A 21,214-nucleotide genomic window follows, 5' to 3' on the forward strand; every position below is an offset into this window, starting at 1 on the left:
AGTAGTAATTGCTAAAGGCAATCAGAAAGAATGTGTCTTTTACTCAGCATTACAATTTAATATATTCATTTAGGCTTGGCCTTTTTAGTAGGCTATTTTGCAGCATAAATCTATAATTGTCTGCGTAAAGCTGACTGACTCACTCATTTGTGGTTTTGGATCAAAATAAATAAGTACCAACATATGGTTTTTAATAAAGAAATGTTTTGACCAAGTTAATCTGCTTATGTTGTGTGTCTGGTAAATTATTTGTGAAATGGTGGTTTACAATGAAGAATTTAAACTAAATAAATCCAATACAATACATAATGAATAATGAATAATAAATAATCAGAAAACGTGTTGCAAGCTTTTTAAAATAGTTTTAGACAATAAAAACATACACTATTAAGTTCCCCAGTTTCTGTGTTGTTGTGGGTTTCTATGTGTGTGTGTGTATTTCAGTAAATGGAATTCTGGATTCTTCAAACAGCTGATTAGTCGGCCCCATCTGATTGGAGCTCTGAACCCTCCCGCTCGTCGGGGGAAACTTCTTCAATCACCAACTCCTTCTCCAGCTGGATAAAAACCAGTGTTCAGGAGAGAGAACGTTTCTTTAATGTCCTGTGTTGGTTGTTAGTCCGTGAACATTTTGTTGGAAGTATTTTGTAGCAGCTACTTCTGCGGTATGTGTATGACAATAGGACTCAGTGCTTTTGATTATTGAAATGGTTCACTTTAAATGAGTAATTATTCTGTTTCATTTGTTCCCAGGGGGGGGGGAAGGCACCGTGGGAGTGCTTAGGCAAGAGTCCTGTGGGCATACATACACCCGTAGAATGTACTCTGTCTATGCACACTGGGTAAAACCTGGGGGACCACCCCCTGTATTTTGGTTAACACGCCAGGAGGTGCTAAAAGATTAGGTAAGTAGTTGGTTGTTAAGGTAGGAGGTGGGACTCTTGAACTTTTACTTTCTTTGCCTTTGTTCTGTCCAGCCCCATTTCCCCACAATACCGTGTTAGGAATAATAAATAGTAAACGGTAATTGTCTCTGCCTCTGTCGTCCTTCCCCCGCACCTACGACCACAGTCTAACCAGACACACAGGTATTTGTAGTTGTCCACGTATTCTAAGTCAGTCCCGTCCAGAGTAGTGATGCGGGTATCGATCGATTGAAAAGCATGCATTTAGTTTTACTTGCGTTCAAGAGCAGTTGGAGGCCACGGAAGGAGAGTTGTATGGCATTGAAGCTCGTCTGGAGGTTAGTTAACACAGTGTCCAAAGAAGGGCCAGAAGTATACAGAATGGTGTCATCTGCGTAGAGGTGGATCAGAGAATCACCAGCAGCAAGAGCAACATCATTGATGTATACAGAAAAGGGAGTCGGCCCGAGAATTGAACCCTGTGGCACCCCCATAGAGACTGCCAGAGGTCCGGACAACAGGCCCTCCGATTTGACACGCTGAACTCTATCTGAGAAGTAGTTGGTAAACCAGGCGAGGCAATCATTTGAGAAACCAAGGCTGTCGAGTCTGCCAATAAGAATGTTGTGATTGACAGAGTCGAAAGCCTTGGCCAGGTCGATGAATATGGCTGCACAGTAATGTCTCTTATCGATGGCGGTTATGATGTCGTTTAGAACCTTGAGCGTGGCTGAGGTGCACCCATGACCAGCTCTGAAACCAGATTGCATAGCGGAGAAGGTATGGTGGGATTCGAAAAGGTCAGTAATCTGTTAGTTAACTTGGCTTTCGAAGACCTTAGAAAGACAGGGTATGGTAAGGGTTAGCATGGATATAGGTCTGTAGCAGTTTGGGTCTAGAGTGTCTCCTCCTTTGAAGAGGGGGATGACCATGGCAGCTTTCCAATCTTTGGGAATCTCAGACGACACGAAAGAGAGGTTGAACAGGCTAGTAATAGGGGTTGCAACAATTTTGGCAGATCATTTTAGAAAGAGAGGGTCCAGATTGTCTAGCCCGGCTGATTTGTAGGGGTCCAAGTTTTGCAGCTCTTGAAGAATATCGGCTATCTGGATTTGGGTAAAGGAGAAATGGTGGGGGCTTTGGCGGGTTGCTGTGGAGGGTGCCGGGCAGTTGACCGGGGTAGGGGTAGCCAGGTGGAAAGCATGGCCAGCCGTAGAGAAATGCTTATTGAAATTCTCAATTATAGCGGATTTATCAGTGGTGACAATGTTTCCTAGCCTCAGAGCAGTGGGCTGCTGGGAGGAGGTGCTCTTATTCTCCATGGACTTTACAGTGTCCCATAACTTTTTTGAGTTAGTACTACAGGATGCAAATTTCTACTGGATGCAAAGTCCAAGGAGAAGATCAAGAAGGAGATCAAGGAGGAGAACAAGAAGGAGACCATGAAGGAGTCCAAGGAGGAGTCCAAGGAGGAGTCCAAGGAGGAGTCCAAGGAGGAGATCAAAGGAGGAGACCATGAAGGAGACCACGGAGATCAAGGAGGAGTCCAAGGAGGAGTCCAAGAAATATTAAAATATTAATATATATATATATATATATGTTAGATAATATTAAAAACAGTCAAATACATTTGTGAATTCAAACGCTTTAGCCGACATGTTGCAGTTTATTCATTTTTTAAATTATTATTGTGATAATTGCGTTGTTTAATCTATAACCTGTTAGTTCATATGCCTTGACACCGTGGTATATAGGCCTAAAGGCTGAGACAATAAGAAGACACAGTGGTATACAGGCCTAAAGGCTGAGGCAAAATCACTTCTGCTTAGTCTAATACAGTGACAACTAAAAGATACCAAAAACTATTTAGTCCAATCAACGTAAGCTGGGTTCGTACAGAACATGTTGACTCACCCTACTTGTAGAGAAATGCCAATCCTCCTCTCATGTTGACGAAACAGTCTATCTTCCACTCATGGGCAACGTTAGCTAGTTAACATTAGCCTTCTACATCGAGCTACATATTGAACTTCCATCCTCTCAGACCAGGGGCACAACAATGTAGGAATTTTATAATCTTGCCATTATAATCATTGACCAGTATGGAGAATTAAGTAAAAACACAAGTCCAAATCCCATCTCCATCCATGGCTAATTTAGGGAAAGGCTGGCTAGCTAGCCACCGGGGAACGACAGCACAACGAGATGCAACAATTCAAGTTTTTCTTGACGTCCATGACGTTGGCTCTCAATGGGATTTGATAGGAGTGACGTCAAATCCCAGCTGGTTCACCCGTGACACTTTGTTTTGGTGCGCCAGGACCTTTCACAGTTGAGCTCGCTCAGTTTAGCTCGACGCTGATTGGCACATTTTATTTATTTATTTTTGTCAAGGGAGGCCCGATGCTCTCTGATAGGCACAAAGACAATATTTAGCAATGGGATTTTTTTCTTCTTCTCCCGGGTAAATTGGCCAGCGGCAATTTTACTTCTCAGCTTTTCAACAACAACAACAACAACAACAACAACAACAACAACAACAACAAACTGACAAAAGCCGCTAACGGAAACCCTGACACACACATTCTGGGCTAACGCTGAGGATAAGATGCATGTCTATGAATAACATAGCACAGGAAGGAGGGAGGAAATTAAAATGGCAGCCTGGTGGAGATAGAAGTTGATTTATCCTCTGTTGTTCTGCTACGATGGCGTTCATACTTTCTGTCCGAATTGCCCATTGGTAATGGATGGAGTGCAGAGACCAGACTACTGGGTCTATTTATCACTGAGAGTAAATATAGGTAGAATGGCTCTATTGATCAATGAGAGTAAATATAGGTAGAATGGCTCTATTTATATTGTTAACAATGTTAGTGAGGAGGAGGTGCAGGGGGCTGGCTGGCTGCTGGGAGGCTGTAATTAGAGATACTGTCTGTGGGGAGGAGGAGGAGGTGCTGGCTGGCTGGCTGCTGGGGGGTTGTAATTGAGGGATACTGTCTGTGGGGAGGAGGGAGAGGGGGGTACAGGGAGCTGGCTGGCTGCTGGGGGTTGTAATTGAGGGATACTGTCTGTGGGGAGGAGGAGGAGGTGCAGGGGGCTGGCTGGCTGCTGGGAGGCTGTAATTAGAGATACTGTCTGTGGGGAGGAGGAGGAGGTGCTGGCTGGCTGGCTGCTGGGGGGTTGTAATTGAGGGATACTGTCTGTGGGGAGGAGGGAGAGGGGGGTACAGGGAGCTGGCTGGCTGCTGGGGGGTTGTAATTGAGGGATACTGTCTGTGGGGAGGAGGAGGAGGTGCAGGGGGCTGGCTGGCTGCTGGGGGGTTGTAATTAGAGATACTGTCTGTGGGGAGGAGGAGGAGGTGCAGGGGGCTGGCTGGCTGCTGGGGGGTTGTAATTGAGGGATACTGTCTGTGGGGAGGAGGAGGAGGTACAGGGGCTGGCTGGCTGCTGGGGGGTTGTAATTAGAGATACTGTCTGTGGGGAGGAGGAGGAGGTGCAGGGGGCTGGCTGGCTGCTGGGCGGTTGTATTGAGGGATACTGTCTGTGGGGAGGAGGAGGAGGTGCAGGGGGCTGGCTGGCTGCTGGGGGTTGTAATGAGGAATACTGTCTGTGGGGAGGAGGAGGAGGTGCAGGGGGCTGGCTGGCTGCTGGGCGGTTGTAATGAGGGACACTGTCTGTGGGGTGGAGGAGGAGGTGCAGGGGGCTGGCTGCTGGGCGGTTGTAATGAGGGACATTGTGGGGTGGAGGGAGAGGGGGTGGGGGTACAGGGGGCTGGCTGGCTGCTGGGCGGTTGTAATGAGGGACACTGTGGGGTGGAGGGAGATATTTCATCTCATTGATAAATAGAGCCATTCTACCTATATTTAATCTCATTGATAAATAGAGCCATTCTACCTATATTTAATCTCATTGATAAATAGAGCCATTCTACCTATATTTAATCTCATTGATAAATAGAGCCATTCAACCTATATTTACTCTCATTGATCAATAGAGCCATTCTACCTATATTTACTCTCATTGATAAATAGAGCCATTCTACCTATATTTAATCTCATTGATAAATAGAGCCATTCTACCCATATTTACTCTCATTGTTAAATAGAGCCATTCTACCTATATTAACTCTCATTGTTAAATAGAGCCATTCTACCTATATTTAATCTCATTGTTAAATAGAGCCATTCTACCCATATTTACTCTCATTGATCAATAGAGCCATTCTACCTATATTTAATCTCATTGTTAAATAGAGCCATTCTACCCATATTTACTCTCATTGATCAATAGAGCCATTCTACCCATATTTAATCTCATTGATAAATAGAGCCATTCTACCCATATTTACTCTCATTGATAAATAGAGCCATTCTACCCATATTTACTCTCATTGTTAAATAGAGCCATTCTACCCATATTTACTCTCATTGATAAATAGAGCCATTCTACCCATATTTACTCTCATTGTTAAATAGAGCCATTCTACCCATATTTACTCTCATTGTTAAATAGAGCCATTCTACCCATATTTACTCTCATTGATCAATAGAGCCATTCTACCCATATTTAATCTCATTGATAAATAGAGCCATTCTAGCTATATTAACTCTCATTGTTAAATAGAGCCATTCTACCTATATTAACTCTCATTGTTAAATAGAGCCATTCTAGCTATATTAACTCTCATTGTTAAATAGAGCCATTCTAGCTATATTAACTCTCATTGATCAATAGAGCCATTCTAGCTATATTAACTCTCATTGTTAAATAGAGCCATTCTAGCTATATTAACTCTCATTGTTAAATAGAGCCATTCTAGCTATATTAACTCTCATTGATAAATTGAGCCATTCTAGCTATATTTACTCTCATTGATAAATAGAGCCATTCTAGCTATATTAACTCTCATTGTTAAATAGAGCCATTCTAGCTATATTAACTCTCATTGTTAAATAGAGCCATTCTAGCTATATTAACTATCATTGTTAAATAGAGCCATTCTAGCTATATTAACTCTCATTGTTAAATAGAGCAATTCTAGCTATATTAACTCTCATTGTTAAATAGAGCCATTCTAGCTATATTAACTCTCATTGTTAAATAGAGCCATTCTAGCTATATTATCTCTCATTGTTAAATAGAGCCATTCTAGCTATATTAACTCTCATTGTTAAATAGAGCCATTCTACCTATATTAACTCTCATTGTTAAATAGAGCCATTCTAGCTATATTAACTCTCATTGTTAAATAGAGCCATTCTAGCTATATTAACTCTCATTGTTAAATAGAGCCATTCTAGCTATATTAACTCTCATTGTTAAATAGAGCCATTCTAGCTATATTAACTCTCATTGTTAAATAGAGCCATTCTACCTATATTAACTCTCATTGTTAAATAGAGCCATTCTACCTATATTAACTCTCATTGTTAAATAGAGCCATTCTACCTATATTAACTATCATTGTTAAATAGAGCCATTCTACCTATATTAACTCTCATTGTTAAATAGAGCCATTCTAGCTATATTAACTCTCATTGTTAAATAGAGCCATTCTACCTATATTAACTCTCATTGTTAAATAGAGCCATTCTAGCTATATTAACTCTCATTGATAAATTGAGCCATTCTAGCTATATTTACTCTCATTGTTAAATAGAGCCATTCTAGCTATATTAACTCTCATTGTTAAATAGAGCCATTCTAGCTATATTAACTCTCATTGATAAATTGAGCCATTCTAGCTATATTTACTCTCATTGTTAAATAGAGCCATTCTACCTATATTTACTCTCATTGATAAATAGAGCCATTCTACCTATATTAACTCTCATTGTTAAATAGAGCCATTCTAGCTATATTAACTCTCATTGTTAAATAGAGCCATTCTAGCTATATTAACTCTCATTGATCAATAGAGCCATTCTAGCTATATTAACTCTCATTGTTAAATAGAGCCATTCTAGCTATATTAACTCTCATTGTTAAATAGAGCCATTCTAGCTATATTAACTCTCATTGTTAAATAGAGCAATTCTAGCTATATTAACTCTCATTGTTAAATAGAGCCATTCTAGCTATATTAACTCTCATTGTTAAATAGAGCCATTCTAGCTATATTAACTCTCATTGTTAAATAGAGCCATTCTAGCTATATTAACTCTCATTGATAAATTGAGCCATTCTAGCTATATTTACTCTCATTGATAAATAGAGCCATTCTAGCTATATTAACTCATTGTTAAATAGAGCCATTCTAGCTATATTAACTCTCATTGTTAAATAGAGCCATTCTAGCTATATTAACTCTCATTGATAAATTGAGCCATTCTAGCTATATTTACTCTCATTGTTAAATAGAGCCATTCTACCTATATTTACTCTCATTGATAAATAGAGCCATTCTACCTATATTAACTCTCATTGTTAAATAGAGCCATTCTAGCTATATTAACTCTCATTGTTAAATAGAGCCATTCTAGCTATATTAACTCTCATTGATCAATAGAGCCATTCTAGCTATATTAACTCTCATTGTTAAATAGAGCCATTCTAGCTATATTAACTCTCATTGTTAAATAGAGCCATTCTAGCTATATTAACTCTCATTGTTAAATAGAGCAATTCTAGCTATATTAACTCTCATTGTTAAATAGAGCCATTCTAGCTATATTAACTCTCATTGTTAAATAGAGCCATTCTAGCTATATTAACTCTCATTGTTAAATAGAGCCATTCTAGCTATATTAACTCTCATTGATAAATTGAGCCATTCTAGCTATATTTACTCTCATTGATAAATAGAGCCATTCTAGCTATATTAACTCTCATTGTTAAATAGAGCCATTCTAGCTATATTAACTCTCATTGTTAAATAGAGCCATTCTAGCTATATTAACTCTCATTGATAAATTGAGCCATTCTAGCTATATTTACTCTCATTGATAAATAGAGCCATTCTAGCTATATTAACTCTCATTGTTAAATAGAGCCATTCTAGCTATATTAACTCTCATTGTTAAATAGAGCCATTCTAGCTATATTAACTCTCATTGTTAAATAGAGCCATTCTAGCTATATTAACTCTCATTGTTAAATAGAGCAATTCTAGCTATATTAACTCTCATTGTTAAATAGAGCCATTCTAGCTATATTAACTCTCATTGTTAAATAGAGCCATTCTAGCTATATTAACTCTCATTGTTAAATAGAGCCATTATAGCTATATTAACTCTCATTGTTAAATAGAGCCATTCTAGCTATATTAACTCTCATTGTTAAATAGAGCAATTCTAGCTATATTAACTCTCATTGTTAAATAGAGCCATTCTACCTATATTTACTCTCATTGATAAATAGAGCCATTCTACCTATATTAACTCTCATTGTTAAATAGAGCCATTCTAGCTATATTAACTCTCATTGTTAAATAGAGCCATTCTAGCTATATTAACTCTCATTGTTAAATAGAGCCATTCTACCTATATTAACTCTCATTGTTAAATAGAGCCATTCTAGCTATATTAACTCTCATTGTTAAATAGAGCCATTCTAGCTATATTAACTCTCATTGTTAAATAGAGCAATTCTAGCTATATTAACTCTCATTGTTAAATAGAGCCATTCTAGCTATATTAACTCTCATTGTTAAATAGAGCCATTCTAGCTATATTAACTCTCATTGTTAAATAGAGCCATTCTAGCTATATTAACTCTCATTGTTAAATAGAGCCATTCTAGCTATATTAACTCTCATTGTTAAATAGAGCAATTCTAGCTATATTAACTCTCATTGTTAAATAGAGCCATTCTACCTATATTTACTCTCATTGATAAATAGAGCCATTCTACCTATATTAACTCTCATTGTTAAATAGAGCCATTCTAGCTATATTAACTCTCATTGTTAAATAGAGCCATTATAGCTATATTAACTCTCATTGTTAAATAGAGCCATTCTAGCTATATTAACTCTCATTGTTAAATAGAGCAATTCTAGCTATATTAACTCTCATTGTTAAATAGAGCCATTCTACCTATATTTACTCTCATTGATAAATAGAGCCATTCTAGCTATATTAACTCTCATTGTTAAATAGAGCCATTCTAGCTATATTAACTCTCATTGTTAAATAGAGCCATTATAGCTATATTAACTCTCATTGTTAAATAGAGCCATTCTAGCTATATTAACTCTCATTGTTAAATAGAGCAATTCTAGCTATATTAACTCTCATTGTTAAATAGAGCCATTCTACCTATATTTACTCTCATTGATAAATAGAGCCATTCTACCTATATTAACTCTCATTGTTAAATAGAGCCATTCTAGCTATATTAACTCTCATTGTTAAATAGAGCCATTATAGCTATATTAACTCTCATTGTTAAATAGAGCCATTCTAGCTATATTAACTCTCATTGTTACATAGAGCAATTCTAGCTATATTAACTCTCATTGTTAAATAGAGCCATTCTACCTATATTAACTCTCATTGTTAAATAGAGCCATTCTAGCTATATTAACTCTCATTGTTAAATAGAGCCATTCTAGCTATATTAACTCTCATTGTTAAATAGAGCCATTCTACCTATATTAACTCTCATTGTTAAATAGAGCCATTCTAGCTATATTAACTCTCATTGTTAAATAGAGCCATTCTAGCTATATTAACTCTCATTGTTAAATAGAGCCATTCTAGCTATATTAACTCTCATTGTTAAATAGAGCCATTCTACCTATATTAACTCTCATTGTTAAATAGAGCCATTCTACCTATATTAACTCTCATTGTTAAATAGAGCCATTCTACCTATATTAACTCTCATTGTTAAATAGAGCCATTCTAGCTATATTAACTCTCATTGTTAATGCTGTTTAATGTGACAATGTGCCTTTCTTCTTGTTTTGCATTTTTAAGCAGCTTATTCCCTTTTAATTTTTTATTCTTTCCTCCTAAGTATTCCCTCTTTTCGTTTAGTTCTCGTCGGTCGTAGATACGTTGAGTTAATCGGTTGTGCAATTTCTTAATTTCCTCCAATCACTGTGATGCTAGCCGGAGTATTTCATTTTTCATACCCAATCACGCGGAGCCAGGCAGCCAGTAACACACCATCAGCATCCATCTCTAACACAGCCACTCTGGCGACATCACACACGATTATATGCACTAGTTGGATCAGGAAAACAAGAATGTTTCTTTACGAATAAGAGAGATGTGAAAAATTAAGCGTTAATTGAAAATATCAGTGTTGAAAATGAATCCAGCACAGAATGTATCTACTTAAAGAGGCAATAGAATACACATATATATACTCCATCTGGATTCATGGCTGTAGTCTTTATCTTTACCAGGCCACTGAGCTAAAGAGGTTTTCTACTGGAGACCAGAGAATAGGAGATGGAGAGAGGGAGAGGCGTGGAAAGAGGGAGGAGACAGAAGAGGAAAGAGGTACCGGAGAGGAGAGAGGAGACAGGAGGGAGAGTAGAGGAGACAGAAGAGGACAGAGGGAGAGCAGAGAGGGACAGGAGAGGAGAGAGAACACAGGAGGGAGAGTAGAGGAGACAAAAGAGGACAGAGGGAGAGCAGAGAGGGACAGGAGAGGAGAGCGGGAGAGGAGAAGAAAAAGTGAGGAGACAGGAGGGGGAGGAAAGGAGAGGGAGAGGAGAAAGGAGGGAGAGGAGAGAGGGAGAGGAGAAGAAAAGTGGAGGAGACAGGAGGGAGAGGAGAGGAGAGAGGGGGGAGACAGGAGGGGGAGGAAAGGAGAGGGAGAGGAGAAAGGAGGGAGAGGAGAGAGGGAGAGGAGAAGAAAAGTGGAGGAGACAGGAGGGAGAGGAGAGGAGAGAGGGGGGAGACAAGAGGGAGAGGAAAGAGGGAGGAGACAGAAGAGGAAAGAGGGACAGGAGAGGAGAGAGGGAGAGGAGACAGGAGGGAGAGGAGAGAGGGAGAGGAGAGGAGAGGAGAGGAGAGGAGAGGAGAGGAGAGGAGAGGAGAGGAGAGGGGGGAGAGTAAGAAAAATAGAGAGAAGAGGAGACTGAGATGACTGAGGCACTTAGCTCCAAACCTGAAAGGACGGGAGGAGAGTCTCTCTCTCACTCAACACAGTTCAAATGGTCAATAACCAGATCTCCTCACACACGATCTGTGGCTCAAATTCAACTCCCGCTGAGACTGTTCAGCCAGCCATGGAACCATCTCACTGGGTTGACAAATGTGTGATCTCGATTGTGTCTCTCTCTTTTAGAAGTAGCAGAAAACAATCTACTTTTTAGTCGACCGTGTGTTGTGTTCATGTCTTTACCTCTATTTGTTTGAGAGGAGGCCAGAGCAGGCCAGGCACTACTGTAAAGCATCCAATAATGTGTGGGTTTAGTACATTTGTGGTTAGTAAATATGGGTTTAGTAAATGTGGGTTTAGTAAATGTGGGTTTGGTAAATGTGGGTTTAGTAAATATGGGTTTAGTAAATGTGGGTTTAGTAAATGTGGGTTTGGTAAATGTGGGTTTGGTAAATGTGGGTTTAGTAAATGTGGGTTTAGTAAATATATGTCTAGTAAATGTGGGTCTAGTAAATGTGGGTTTAGTAAATGTGGGTTTTGTAAATGTTGGTTTAGTAAATGTGGGTTTAGTAAATGTGGGTTTAGTAAATATATGTCTAGTAAATGTGAGTTTAGTAAATGTGGGTCTAGTAAATGTGGGTTTAGTAAATATATGTCTAGTAAATGTGAGTTTAGTAAATGTGTGTCTAGTAAATGTGGTTCTAGAAAATGTGGGTTTAGTAAATGTGGGTTTAGTAAATGTGGGTTTAGTAAATGTGGGTCTAGTAAATGTGGGTTTAGTAAATGTGGTTCTAGAAAATGTGGGTTTAGTAAATGTGGGTTTAGTAAATGTGGGTTTAGTAAATGTGGTTCTAGAAAATGTGGGTTTAGTAAATGTGGGTTTAGTAAATGTGGGTTTGGTAAATGTGGGTTTAGTAAATGTGGGTTTAGTAAATGTGGGTCTAGTAAATGTGGGTTTAGTAAATGTGGGTTTAGTAAATGTGGGTTTAGTAAATGTGGGTTTAGTAAATGTGGGTTTAGTAAATGTGGGTTTAGTAAATGTGGGTTTAGTAAATGCTACACTACTTGTACTTTCCTTCTTTCCTGTTCTCACCCAGACACTGAAACACACACACACACACACACACACACACACACACACACACACACACACACACACACACACACACACACACACACACACACACACACACACACACACACACACACACGCACAGTATGGAGCATCATAACCTCTGCTTCAAGTATGGCGACAACATGAGACAGAAACAGAGAGTTAGGCTATTCTTCCTTCTAGCCAATCCCCAGCACTCCCATCGCCTCTCATTCTTATCCAGAGTAACGTGTGTGTGTTTTGTGTGTGTATATGCACTTAAGTACGTGTGTGTGCGGCATAATTGCATGTGTGTGTGTGTGTGTGTGTGTTGGGTGTCATTGTCGGACAGTATATTGACCTGGGTGGTCATTATCTTGTGTGACAGTATATTGACCTGGGTGGTCATTATCTTGTGTGGCAGTATATTGTCCTGGGTGGTCATTATCTTGTGTGACAGTATATTGTCCTGGGTGGTCATTATCTTGTGTGGCAGTATATTGTCCTGGGTGGTCATTATCTTGTGTGGCAGTATATTGACCTGGGTGGTCATTATCTTGTGTGACAGTATATTGTCCTGGGTGGTCATTATCTTGTGTGGCAGTATATTGTCCTGGGTGGTCATTATCTTGTGTGACAGTATATTGTCCTGGGTGGTCATTATCTTGTGTGACAGTATATTGTCCTGGGTGGTCATTATCTTGTGTGACAGTATATTGTCCTGGGTGGTCATTATCTTGTGTGACAGTATATTAACCTGGGTGGTCATTATCTTGTGTGACAGTATATTAACCTGGGTGGCTGTAGGTTATTCAATTAAATCAAACTCAACCGTATATTAAAAAGTATACAAAAAGTACCGGAGAATCTCTTTAAATGATATCAAACTCAACCGTTTATATTTTCCAGTGATGAAGACATGGATGTCTCATGGTATTGTGGGGTATTCAAAATGGGTCAACTTTGAGCACCTATTATCTCCTGAATATTTTGGCATTCAGGTCCAAAATGTCACTTTGACCACTTGGCAAATGTGTGTGGAAAGTTTTGTTCAAATCAAAAATGGGTGTGGTCAAAAAAGGATTGAAATCAAATGTAAATTACCCTGTTATCAGCAGTAGAAATCATACAGTCCGTATCGCATCTCAAAAAGACAACCAGCTGACCCATCTCTGTTTCCGTCTTCGCTAGCATATCATATTATATCTCGTAAAGACTTGAGTATAAACACAAGACAACACACACACTCACCCCTAATCTTTGGCCACAGACACGTGATAATAACAAGGCAGAAGACATTTACCTCTGCGGTCCAAGAAGCTTTATTAACTAATATGAATTTATTAAGTAAGATTTATTTACTGATTGAAAAAGAAAGGATGCGAGAGAGAGAGAGAGAGAGAAAGTAGGGAGAGAGAGGAAGTAGGGAGAGAGAGGAAGTAGGGAGGGGGAGAAGAGTGTTTGGGTACGTGGTGATAGAGGAAGTAAATAATTCCAGTTGGAAAACAACAAGCTGTCTGTTTTGGAAAGTCCTTTTCAATCTAGCGACACATTTACCATAACTTTAGTTAGTTGGCACTTTGTCGCACAATACTCTGTATTTTTCAGTTGTTGTGTAGCAACCAACGTGGCTGAACGTCCATAAGAAATCTGTTCAACAGCAACAATCCTCTCTATCTCCTCTCATCGTAATCACAGCAGGTCTGCTGTTCAACCGTTCTGCACACGTACTGTGTTTTCTGTTTATACTTTTCTTTGTAAATCGACAGCGAAGGTGTTCAACAGGGTTACAGTAGGGGTTTCAAATGACATTTTCTCTATCCTACTTTCTTCTATAAAGGGTATACTTTATAGATCTGATTCTGATAATAATCTGACTTGCTATAAAAAATAAATAAAAATCAAGATGTACAATTATGGCTGATTGATTTTATGTTTCTAGACAAAGCATCCATAACAGTAGATATGCTTTATTAAAGGGTACAAGACGTGCTAAGAGGGACAGCTCTATCCTGTTTTGTTTTGTTATAGATATTCCCTCTGTGTTGGGTTACAAAATTCAGGTAACATTCCATGAATTCCCTGATTTTTTTCCCCAGAAATCCTGGTTGGAGAATTCCCTGATTTCCTGCGTATTCCCCCTCGTAATTCCAGGAATCTTCAAATCTGGATTTCTGAAAAACCACGGCACTTTGGGAAAGACACCCTAACCTAGTGTCTCTGTTTCTCACTCAGTATGCAGGCTCCATGCAGCTTTACTCCTCTGAAAAGGCAGTCCAGTCAAACCTGTCTGGGCCAGTTGAGTTTATGCTGGGTTTTCGTTTCTCTGCTCTCTTTCGCTGTCTTGCTTTCTGTCTCCCTGCCTCTCTTCCTGTCTCTATTTCTGTCTCTCTGCCTTTCTCCCTACTCCCTCTCTTTATCTCTGATGCCTTACCGCTACAATGAGAGGCAGTGTCTAACTCCCTGCCTGGTGGGTAGCCAAACAAACCTTCTCTGGGAGTGGGGTGGAGTAGAGGAAGAAGGTGTTGGGTAGAGGGAAGGTACAGTAGAAGATGGCTGTCTGTCTGGTGTTATGGCACAATGGGTGAGTCAGAAGACTGAGGTGATGGGGTGCCTCAAAACTAAAAACCGCCCTTAGCCAGCCGTGCTACACCTCTTTGATGGGCTCCAGAAACACCACATGCTTGTTGTTACTGACCTTGCGGCCTGGGCCCTCTGTGGTGCTGGGTGGGGGGGAGGTCAGGATCGAGGACTGGTCGTTGGCGGGGCTGGGGGTACCCGGCGGCAGGGGGTGCTTGCAGCACCAGCAGCGGCAGGGGGTCAGGTAGAGGTACATGAGGACCAGGACGAGGGTCGTCACGCACCCTATGAGGGTCGTAAACCCCGTGTTGAAGGGCTCGGCCTCGTCGTGCCGCATCAACACCGTCACGTTGACCTCCCATGACTCGTTCTTCTTGACTGCGTCGAAGACCTTGCACCAGTACACGCCGGAGTCCTCAGCCTGCGCTGATACGATCTCCAGGCTGCCGTTGGCATGCATGCGGAGAGTGCCGTTGTTCTCCGGCGGAGCACCGGCTCCATGGTGAGGTGACACCCACAGGTAGGTCAGGTGCTGTCCTCTGAGCGTGGTGTGACAGTCCAGAACCACGCCATCTCCTTCGTACACCAGCAGGCTGCCCTCAGGCTCCCTGACAGCTCCAGCCACCGCCGAACTGCAGTTTAAGTTCAGTTCAAAGAAGCGTCTGTGCTGGAAAAACTTAACGGAGGCCTTGCGTTCCCCGTACACCAGGCAGGTGTATTCCTCACGAAAATCCCTGACGGAGGTGAATCCCTTCTGTTCCCAGCGCCGGAACATATTGTACATTTCGCACTCGCAGATCAGGGTGTTGTTGTGGAGGAAGAGTCCGCTCTGCAAGGCCGCCGGCAGGGTCTCGATGTCCACCAGGGGGAGTTTGGACATGCTGTTGGAGGACAGGTCCATGGTGGCCAGGAAGGGGTGGCTGTCCTCCTGGATGGAGAAGAATGGGAAGTCCGTGAGGTGGTTGTGGCTCACGTAGGCCTTGCGCAGGTTGCCGAGCGCCGCAAGGGCCTTGCTCTCCACCCGAACGATGCGGTTGTTGAAGAGCAGCAGCTCCTCCAATTCTGTCAGCTCCAGAAAGTAGTGCACCTCCACTTTGTCTAGCTGATTGGACGACAGGTCCAGTTGCCGTAGCGATCTGCTGTTCCGGAAGGTTCCGGCCTCGAGGCATTTCAGACGGTTGTGAGCCAGGCGGAGGGACTCCAGACGGGGCAGCGCAGCAAAGCTTCCCTCCTTCAACTCAGTCAGGTGGTTGTGGTTGAGGTCCAGGGTGGTGATGTACGCATGTAGCTCAGAGGGCAGCGTCTTCAGACCCTGGTCGGCGCAGCTGAGGATGTCGGAGCAACACAGGCATCCCTTGGGACAGCTGCTGACCTCAGCCTCAGCCTCACTAGCCCCGACCTCAGCCCCATCCTCGGCCTCACTAGTCCCGACCCCAGCCAAACAAGCTCCGAAACTGGCCTCAGCCCCAGCCTCAGCCCCAGGTACGGCCTCAGCCCCAGGTCCGGCCTCAACCCCGACCTCAGTCACAGTCTCAGCCCCAACCCCAGCCCTGACCTCAGCCTTAGCCCTGACCCAAGCACCGACCCCAGAATCAGCCCCGACCTCAGTCCCAACCCCAGCCTCAGTCACAGCCTCAGCCCCAACCCCAGCCTCAGCCTTGACATTAGCCTTAGCCCTGACCCCAGCCTCAGTCACAGCCACAGCCCCAACCTCAGCCTTAGCCCTGACCCAAGCACCGACCCCAGAATCAGCCCCGACCCCATCCTCAGTCACAGCCTCAGCCCCGACCTCAACCTTACCCCTGACCCCAGCCTTACCCCTGACCCCAGCCTCACCCCTGACCCCAGCCTCATCCCCGACCTTGGCCTCAGCCCCAACTCCAGCATCAACCCAGACCCCAACCCCAACCCCGGCCTCTGCTCCGACCCCAGCATCAGCCCCTATCTCGGCCTCAGCCCAGACCTCATCCTCAGCCCAGACCTCAGCCTCAGTTACCTGCTGTTGCAGCAGCAACACTAGGAGGAGAGGGTTCAACACCAGCACCAAAGGGGCAGCTACACCCTGAGACCAGAACATGGCGCCGATGGGAAGGGAGAGTGGCCAGAGTGTCACCAGGCGTGGAATCTGTACGTCCGTCCGTGGGGCTTGGTTTGGTGCACGGTCTCTGTTTTGGTGAGTGTAAAGTCTCTCTGTCTCAATAGGAGTTTGGTTAGTGCTTTCTCTCTCTCTCTGTCTCTCTCTGTCTTCCTCTCTGTTTCCAAATGGGAGTGTAGTTGGGAGTTGCTGTACTGTTTCTGTCTCAACAGGAGCTTGGATTGGTTGGGGAATATAGCAGCTTCAGCCGTAGATTGACAACTGCCAGAACGACCTGCCTTTCCACTTGGCCGGAAAAACAGAGAGGAGAGAATAACTAGTTCAATAGCATCAAAGGTCACTCAGTCCCTGCCCTGATTGGGTCTGGGCCTCAAAGGTCACTCAGTCCCTGCCCTGATTGGGTCTGGGCCTCAAAGGTCACTCAGTCCCTGCCCTGGTTGGGTTTGGGCCTCAAAGGTCACTCAGTCCCTGCCCTGGTTGGGTCTGGGCCTCAAAGGTCACTCAGTCCCTGCCCTGGTTGGGTCTGGGCCTCAAAGGTCACTCAGTCCCTGCCCTGGTTGGGTCTGGGCCACAAAGGTCACTCAGTCCCTGCCCTGGTTGGGTTTGGGCCTCGAAGGTCATTCAGTCCCTGCCCTGGTTGGGTTTGGGCCACGAAGGTCATTCAGTCCCTGCCCTGGTTGGGTTTGGGCCTCAAAGGTCACTCAGTCCCTGCCCTGGTTGGGTCTGGGCCTCAAAGGTCACTCAGTCCCTGCCCTGGTTGGGTCTGGGCCTCAAAGGTCACTCAGTCCCTGCCCTGGTTGGGTCTGGGCCTCAAAGGTCACTCAGTCCCTGCCCTGGTTGGGTCTGGGCCACAAAGGTCACTCAGTCCCTGCCCTGGTTGGGTCTGGGCCACAAAGGTCACTCAGTCCCTGCCCTGGTTGGGTCTGGGCCACAAAGGTCATTCAGTCCCTGCCCTGGTTGGGTCTGGGCCTCAAAGGTCACTCAGTCCCTGCCCTGGTTGGGTCTGGGCCTCAAAGGTCACTCAGTCCCTGCCCTGGTTGGGTCTGGGCCTCAAAGGTCACTCAGTCCCTGCCCTGGTTGGGTCTGGGCCTCAAAGGTCACTCAGTCCCTGCCCTGGTTGGGTCTGGGCCTCAAAGGTCACTCAGTCCCTGCCCTGGTTGGGTCTGGGCCTCAAAGGTCATTCAGTCCCTGCCCTGGTTGGGTTTGGGCCTCAAAGGTTACTCAGTCCCTGCCCTGGTTGGGTTTGGGCCTCAAAGATCACTCAGTCCCTGCACTGGTTGGGTTTGGGCCTCAAAGGTCACTCAGTTCCTGCCCTGGTTGGGTTTGGGCATCAAAGGTCACTCAGTCCCTGCCCTGGTTGGGTTTGGGCCTCAAAGGTCACTCAGTCCCTGCCCTGGTTGGGTTTGGGCCTCAAAGGTCACTCAGTCCCTGCCCTGGTTGGGTTTGGGCATCAAAGGTCACTCAGTCCCTGCCCTGGTTGGGTTTGGGCCTCAAAGGTCATTCAGTCCCTGCCCTGGTTGGGTCTGGGCCACAAAGGTCACTCAGTCCCTGCCCTGGTTGGGTTTGGGCCTCAAAGGTCATTCAGTCCCTGCCCTGGTTGGGTTTGGGCCTCAAAGGTTACTCAGTCCCTGCCCTGGTTGGGTTTGGGCCTCAAAGGTCACTCAGTCCCTGCCCTGGTTGGGTTTGGGCATCAAAGGTCACTCAGTCCCTGCCCTGGTTGGGTTTGGGCATCAAAGGTCACTCAGTCCCTGCCCTGGTTGGGTTTGGGCATCAAAGGTCACTCAGTCCCTGCCCTGGTTGGGTTTGGGCCTCGAAGGTCACTCAGTCCCTGCCCTGGTTGGGTTTGGGCCTCAAAGGTCACTCAGTCCCTGCCCTGGTTGGGTTTGTTAATTTCATGTGACTGAAAGATGAGGGGAATACAATGATCCCTGACGAAAAGCCCATGATCATTATTTGGCTCTGGGGATGTACTGTACATCTGCATCACAGCTCAGTGATAGCTGAAAGTGGATTAGGGTTAATGTACTTCTGCATCACAGCTCAGTGATAGCCGAAAGTGGATTAAGTTTATACTCCTCACCTACTCAAAGTCCATAAATATCATGTCAGTGTCTCATTAAATCCACTCCTGGAACTTTTGCTGTCAGACAACCTGTTTAAACTGTACGCTGGTCTGACGACTTCCTCTCTCTTCAGAGCTATAATAAAAACATGTGGAAAGGCTGCTAGAGTCCTACTGGAGTCCTACTGGAGTCCTACTGGAGTCCTGCTGGAGTCCTACTGGAGTCCTGCTGGAGTCCTACTGGAGTCCTACTGGAGTCCTGCTGGAGTCCTACTGGAGTCCTACTGGAGTCCTGCTGGAGTCCTACTGGAGTCCTACTGGAGTCCTGCTGGAGTCCTACTGGAGTCCTGCTGGAGTCCTGCTGGAGTCCTACTGGAGTCCTACTGGAGTCCTGCTGGAGTCCTACTGGAGTCCTGCTGGAGTCCTACTGGAGTCCTACTGGAGTCCTACTGGAGTCCTGCTGGAGTCCTACTGGAGTCCTACTGGAGTCCTGCTAGAGTCCTACTGGAGTCCTACTGGAGTCCTGCTGGAGTCCTACTGGAGTCCTACTGGAGTCCTGCTGGAGTCCTACTGGAGTCCTCTCTCTTAATGGTCCTTGGTAAGCTTTAAAGACAAGCAATTCCGTTGTAGTTCTTTCTCCGTTTAGAAGAAGAATACTTTATTGTCCATTTATTATCTTTACGGTCCACGGAAATTGACAGTTGTAGTTCTCTTGTGAGCTGAAGAAATCAGCTTTAAAGAGTCAACTTATTGTCCGATACAGTTCATCTTAGCTTTTTTTTTCTTTTTCTGAAAAATGTAACACCTGTTTTGATGTCACCACCATGTCTGGGGAAGCCGTAGTCCACTGCTGTCTCCTCTCCTGTTTCTTTACGTTATAATCTAATGTCCTTTTATCCAGTCAGACGAGTCACTAACCCAGCTGCCTGCGACTGATAGTACGGGCACAGAGAGAGCGAGGGATGGGTTTGGAAAAAAAAAGTCACCATTCTGTCCAGCCCACTTAACACATTCATACAGCCAGCTGCACAGACAGGCAGTTCAGGTTTCACTCACCCCTCTCTCTCTTGGTCAATACAAAACAATCTTCTCTCTCCTTGAGCTGACGGATGATTTATCGAAACGAAGCCCAATATTATTTATAGAAACAGGAGCCCAGTATCCGTTATAGAAAAAAGACTCATTCTCCTTGATAGTAGGCAAGTAACCTCCAACCAAAACCTCCAGAATCTTCCGTCCTCCCGTCTTCTCGTCCGATCACACAGGGAGGAGTCTTTAGAAAATATAAGCCGCACACTCTGTGGGAATAAACTTAATTAATAATCGAGTCCATCGTCAGGGTTTCATCTGAGACACCGGTGTCCAAAAGGAAAGTTGTAAAACTAGTTGAGTATTTTCCTCTGCTCAGGTCGTCTGTAGTATGCTACAGTTTAGGATGATGATATGCTGTAGTATCCAGTGAAGCATCTATGATAGGACAGGTTGTCTGTAGTATCCAGTGAAACATCTATGATAGGACAGGTTGCTGTAGTACCCAGTGAGAAGACTGGAGGGTTGTGACTTCGTCTCTGTGTGGCTGCTCTGCGTTGTGTCGTGTGTGGAGCTTCTTCTGGTCCCACCGCTACTCTCTCTCTCTCTCTCTCTCTCTCTCTCTCTCTCTCTCTCTCTCTCTCTCTCTCTCTCTCTCTCTCTTGCCGTCTTTCACTCTCTCTCTCTCTCTCTCTCGCTCTCTCATTTAATCCTCCCTGCGTTTGAGTCTGTCCCTCCCGCTTTCCACCCCATTCACTGTGAAGTTTGACTGCTCTCTCCCTCAGCCTCATATGGCGCCTCCTTCCCTATCACCCGCTCACTCTCTCTCGCGCGCTTTCGCTGCTCTCTCGCCCTCTCTCTCTCTCCCCTCTCTCTCTCTCTCTCTCTCTCTCTCTCTCTCTCTCTTGCTCTTTCTCTCACTCTATCTCTCTTGCTCGTTCTCTCACTCTCTCTCTTTCTCTCCCCCTTTCTCTCTCTCAATTAAATTCAAAGGCCTTTATTGGCATGGGATGCATATGTTTACATTGCCAAAGCAAGGGAAATAAATAATAAACAAAAGTGAAATAAACAATCAGAAATGAATAGTAAACATTACACTGACAGAAGTTCCAAGGTAATAGAGACATTTCACATGCTATATTATGGACATGTACAGTGTTGTAACAATGTGCAAATATTAAAAAATAAATGAACATAAATATGGGTTGTATTTACAAAGGTGTTTGTTCTTCACTGGTTTGCTCTTTTCTTGTGGCAGCAGGTCACGAATCGTGCTGCTGTGATGTCACACTGTGGTATTTCACCTAATAGATAATGGAGTTAATCAGTATTTCACCTAATAGATAATGGAGTTAATCAGTGTTTGATTTGATTTCAAATGCTTTGTGG

The 21,214-nt window shown here is 43.8% G+C and overlaps 2 protein-coding genes across 2 annotated transcripts in view; one reads left to right on the forward strand and one right to left on the reverse strand.

The window, feature by feature from the left end:
- The window catches only part of LOC118372369 (amphoterin-induced protein 3-like), a 37,280-nt gene extending 20,564 nt beyond the window's left edge, over positions 1–16,716 (reverse strand). The window contains exon 1 of the mRNA XM_035758229.2: positions 14,758–16,716. Coding sequence (XP_035614122.1) covers positions 14,758–16,716 — 1,959 coding nt within the window. The remainder of the gene's footprint in view (positions 1–14,757) is intronic.
- Positions 16,715–20,542, forward strand: LOC127932602 (uncharacterized). The gene is made up of 6 exons (XM_052528606.1): positions 16,715–16,774; positions 17,055–17,150; positions 17,191–17,270; positions 17,431–17,670; positions 17,711–18,110; positions 18,431–20,542. The coding sequence occupies exons 1-6, from the start codon at positions 16,715–16,717 to the stop codon at positions 18,632–18,634; spliced, it is 1,080 nt and encodes a 359-aa protein (XP_052384566.1). The 3' UTR covers positions 18,635–20,542.
- The last annotated feature ends 672 nt before the right edge of the window (positions 20,543–21,214 follow it).

The sequence above is a fragment of the Oncorhynchus keta genome, chromosome 10 (genome assembly GCF_023373465.1).
Source record: "Oncorhynchus keta strain PuntledgeMale-10-30-2019 chromosome 10, Oket_V2, whole genome shotgun sequence".
NCBI lineage: Eukaryota > Metazoa > Chordata > Actinopteri > Salmoniformes > Salmonidae > Oncorhynchus > Oncorhynchus keta.